The sequence below is a fragment of the Myotis davidii genome, unplaced genomic scaffold (genome assembly GCF_000327345.1).
Source record: "Myotis davidii unplaced genomic scaffold, ASM32734v1 scaffold290, whole genome shotgun sequence".
In the NCBI taxonomy this organism is placed as follows: Eukaryota; Metazoa; Chordata; class Mammalia; order Chiroptera; family Vespertilionidae; genus Myotis; species Myotis davidii.
Window position 1 is genome coordinate 284310 of NW_006285049.1, and position 4926 is coordinate 289235.

Here is a 4926-nt window from a genome sequence, read left to right on the forward strand (position 1 = left end):
ACCCCCACAGCCCCACACACACTCTCACACACACACCCTCACAGACCCCACACACACTCACACACACCCTCATGGACCCTCACACACCTTCACACACCCTCACAGACCCCCACACTCACAGACACACACACACCCTCACAGACTCTCACACACTCTCACACACACACCATCCCAGACCCTCACACAGTCTCACACACACATACTCTCACATACAAGCTCTTATAGATTGGATGAGGGTTGCCCTTTGAAACCTGCAAAGAAGTTCACCTGGTGTCCATGCACACTATATTTTGCAAACACTGTGAGCCAGGGAGTGGACCCCCCAGTTAAGAACCTCTGCTCTTGAGGTGGTAGAGGTGTCAAGATGTCTCCCCTAAACTCAACCCGATACAGATGTTTTCTGTCAGTGCCACATCTGCCTAATGGGTAGATACACGCCTTTTGGTCTAGCAGAGACTGGCAAGGATGAAAAGGCAGCTGTTCACTATGAGACCAGGAGAGAGGAGAGAGGGTAGAGTCCTGGCTGGTGTTGTTCCGTGGTTAAAACATCAGCCTGCACACCCACAGAGGAGTCAAGGGTTCGATTCCCTGTCAAAGGCGCATACCTGGGTTGCAGGTTTGATCCCTGGCACCAGTAGGAGCACGTGTAGGAAGCAACCAATCTATGTGTCTGTCTCACATAGATGTTTCTCTTTCTCCCCCTCCCTCTCTCCCTTCCACTTTCTCTAATGAGGATTAACAAAGAGAAAGAGAGAGAGAAAGAGAGAGAGAGAGAGAGAGAGAGAGAGAGAGAGAGAGAGTAGAGCAGAGCATCAGGCAAGGAGTGTCTGTACCCCTTAGAACCAGGGAGCTGGAGGAGTGCCAGACCCTTCTCCACCAGGGAGATGTCAGACATGGACTCACAACACACACACTCTCACAGACCCTCACACACACCCTCACAGACTCTCACAGACCCTCACACACACTCTCACATTAGGAGCATCCCAATGGGCAAAAGTGGTAGAGTTCCTGACATGGGAAGGATCCAGCAGTGAGGTCAACCAGAGAGGGTAGAAGAAAGGCCTGAGAGGTTTGGGTTCAGCCAGATTAAGGGTCAGGTCTTTGATAAGGGCTCAGAAACAGCAAAAACCTCGTCTTGCCTGACAACCCAGACCAAGAAGTGCCTGCAAGCTCCTGGCCTGTATCTCTCTTCCCAGCAAAAGAAAGAACTCAGGTTACTCCAGAACTTTCTGAACCAATCATCTCTCCATCTGACAGCTCAGAATTGTCCCCTCAGACACAATGGAATGATCACATGCCAGTATTTCATTTCCATAAACCAAACATGTCTTAGCATCACCACTTGGAATCTCTCTGGACAGGAGAGATGAATGGAGCAACAGAACACTCTCTATGGACTAACTGTACCCTCACTTTACACCTTAGCACCTTCCCAGGTTGAGTCAAGCAATTCCCTCCCTCCTCCAACACTACAAACCATCCACAGAGGGATGGTTTTTCTCTTTATTGGTGGTCCCTTCTGCTTGTGTGTTGGGAGGAAGGCCTTGGCTTTCACTTTCACCTTCACCAACAGTCCTATTCTCTTGGGAGCATAGTTGGTGAGCCTGGGAACCCTTAGGTCAAGGGCTCTGGGGAATCCCGGACTCTCCTGTTTTGAGGAAGGAAAAGAGGGAAGAAAGTGGTCCTTGCATCGCATTAAGCATCCCATCAGCTTGGCTTAGCAAGTTGTATGATCATGTAACTTTGTCTGGTAGGATTGACAAAGGCTCATAGAACCAGTCTGCAGAGCAGGGCTTTAAATGATTGGGAAGTCTGCTTGGTGGGTGTGGCTCAGTAGTTGAGCATCAACCCATGCACCAAGAGGACTCAGATTGGATTCTGGGTTAGGACAAATGCCTGAGTTTCGGGGGTCAACTGCCCTACCCCGGGTAGGGGGCGTGCAGAGGCAGCCAATCAATCAATCAATCGATGTTCTCTCTCTCTCTCCCTCTAAAATAAATAAAGACATATATATTTTTAAAAAAACTTAATTTCATTAAAGAAATTGGGAAGTCTTGTGTAACCTCAGCAAGAAAAAACAAGCGTGACCTTTCTACAGGCTCAGCCTTTCTACACAAACAATGCAGTTCATGCTCCCATAATGCTAGGAGGGAGCAAGCAAGTAGGGAAGAAAACGGGCAGGGGGAAAGGGGAGGTTCTGAGAGTGGAGAGTTGGGGGCAGGCATGGAGAGCAAGGGGCTCCTAGGGGAGGCTGGGTTTTCAAAGACCAGTGGCCAGCATTGGAAGTAGATACGCTGACTCCAGGGTCAGCAGTGTTAACAAAAAGAGCACACTGCATTGGGACTTAAGGAGACACGTTCTAATCCTGGATCTGTAACTAACCAGCTATGTGAGCTCGGGGCAGCTCATTCTCCCTCTCAGTTTGTGCACTCGTAAAATAGAGATAATATGACTGTTTATCTAGGGGATTGCAGGAGTCTAGAAAGCATCCTGAAGAATTACCAGCATCGTCCTCTCATTCAGTGTTATTTTCCATGCACGGCTCCAGGTCCTCTGGCCCTTTCCAGCCTCTTTCTGATTCTATGCCCTCAGGAACCTGCATGACTTGCTTAGGATCACCCGGTACAGAGAGTGCCCCTAACGCTCTCTGGGGCCCTGGCTTTGAGGCAGCCCCACCTGTGGGGCATCTCCATTTTAAGAAGCAAAGGGAGCTTGCTGTTCAGCCATGACTGGGTAGCCCAAATCATCTCTCCTTCCTCAGACCGAGTAGCACTGGCGGCTCTTGATAGCAAGGGGGTAACCCAATTGGACGGTGTACGTGTATGTGGTGTGTGTGTGTGTGTGTGTGTGTGTGTGTGTGTGTGTGTGTGTATGTGGTGTCTGTGTGTGTGTGTGTGTGTTGTGTGTGTGTTGTGTGTGTGTGTGGGTGGTGTGTGTGTTGTGGTGTGTGTGTGTGTGTGTGTGTGTGTGTGTGTGTGTGTGTGTAGTGGCATGGAGAGAATTACCTGTCTGGCTATTTAAGAGAAAGCTTCCCTCACTTTTCATATTTCACAGTGCTTCTCAAACTTGAATTCAGATCACCTAGGGATCTTGTTAAAAGGCAGATTCTGATTCAGGAGGTGGGGTGGTAAAATCTGCATTTCTTTCCAGCTCCCAGGGGATGGTCCTCAGCCCCTACCCCCAGCTCTGACACCTGTGGTGCAGAAGGTAAGCTTGATGGGGTCAAGGCCATGCCAGGCTGTGTGTGTGCCTGTGTGTGTTGTGCACCGGGGGTTCTCTTTGTTGCCATAGCACGGACACAAGGCTGAGGCTCCAGCCCTCACACAGAACAAATGCACCTCCATGCTGAACAAAACCCCCTGCGAGCCCCAGGGACCATAGCTTCCTCTCCCAGTGGAGCCAGCAGGATGAGAAGACTGCCTGCTCCTAGCCTCCTCCTCCTTTGGGGGCCCGGCTGACTCACACGCCTCACGCTCCGCACCAGGGGACTCACTCACCACCTTGAAGTCTTCTGCGCTGCAGACCTCCCCCCGGAATTGGCAGGAGAGCAGCATGTCTCGAATGTCGTGCCCCGCGCGGTCGTAGAACTCGCGCATGTTGAAGGGCTTGGGCTTGAAGCTGCGGAAGTTGGCCTTGTCCTGCAGTATCTCCAGCTGCTTTTCATCTGCCATCTGTGTGTCCGGTATCTCATACCTGGATCCGGGGGGTGATCCACGCATGGATCAGCATGATTTTCGATTCCTGCCTCTGTTTGGCCTCCAGTGTCCCATACCCACCCTCCAGGGAATGAGGGAGGGCAGCATCCAGCCCTGTGGGTAGGTCTGGGCACAGGCATAGAATAGAGCAGGGCGTGTCCAGAGGACCTGCCCTGTAGGATCTGAGAAGGCAGAAGGATCTGTAGTGGCTGCTGGGGGGCTGGGCATCTCAGCACAGCGGTAAGGGTGGGGCGACAGAGAGATCAAAGCTGGAGCTATGGCTTTTATAGTCTCGACCTGTTAACGATGGTCGGTCCCCAGCCCCTAAGTGAGCAGATCAAGAAGTAGTGGCAAAAAGGTGGGGAAAGGTCACTCCAAAGAAGGTGCTGATGTCTCATGGCTCAGGCTGGGTAGGGGCAGGGCTGGGCTGGGCTACGCTGGGATCCAAGACTGGGTGCCCTTAACTGAGTGCTCGGCAGTACCCCAATTCCTTTGCAGTGAGTGGCAGGTTTGAGGGGGATGGGAGGGTCTGGGTTTTATGGAGTTAGGGAATGGGTGCCTGGGAGCTGGGATGCATGCAACTCTAGGAGCCTGGCTGGGGAATGGGTGGGAGCCACCCACCTGTTGTTGAGCAGGGCTAGTAGCTCCCCAGCATGGTACAGGTCATTCTTGGAGACTTGGCTAAACCGGAACTCATTGAGGTTGCACAGCGTGATGGCAGGAAAGGTGAGCTGGGAGGCAGCCACCTCGTCGAGCTTGGTGACGTGATGGTAGTTGAAGTAGTACTGCACACGCTCCGTGCACACACACAGCAGCACAGCCAGTGAGCCCAGGAAGCACAGGGCCCAGAGCGCCCGCTTTAGTGACAGCCGCTCGTAGGAGAAGATGTGGGCCAGGCCGTGCAGCGTGGAGCTGCTGGCGAAGGCCTGGATGCTCACCGGCTGGACTCCACCCACCTCTTCCTCCTCAGCCTTCAGTTCCATCCTGGCCAAGGGGATCCTGAGGGAAGGGCAGGGAGGGAATCTGTCATTATCCTGGGATGAAAGTACCTATAGGGTCCCTCCAAATGTGTGCATCTGAAGTTCCCGTCGCCTGAGGTCACTGCCTCTGGGGCAGTAGGCTCCCTGGTGTGCCAGCCCAGAGGTGGGCTGGCCCAGGGACACACTCCCAGCAGAGGGTTCCTCCAAATGCAGGGGCTGGGGCCGGGGTTGGGGGGTGGAAGGTGGAG

At 52.9% G+C, this 4926-nt stretch overlaps 1 protein-coding gene across 1 annotated transcript in view; it reads right to left on the minus strand.

Moving 5' to 3' along the window:
• ASIC1 (acid sensing ion channel subunit 1) overlaps positions 1-4926 on the minus strand; it is a 24832-nt gene that overhangs the window by 18910 nt on the left and 996 nt on the right. Inside the window, exons 2-3 of the mRNA XM_006755446.2 lie at positions 4320-4697; positions 3501-3696 (exon numbers count right to left, since the gene is read on the minus strand). Coding sequence (XP_006755509.1) covers positions 3501-3696; positions 4320-4681 — 558 coding nt within the window. The 5' untranslated portion in view covers positions 4682-4697. The remainder of the gene's footprint in view (positions 1-3500; positions 3697-4319; positions 4698-4926) is intronic.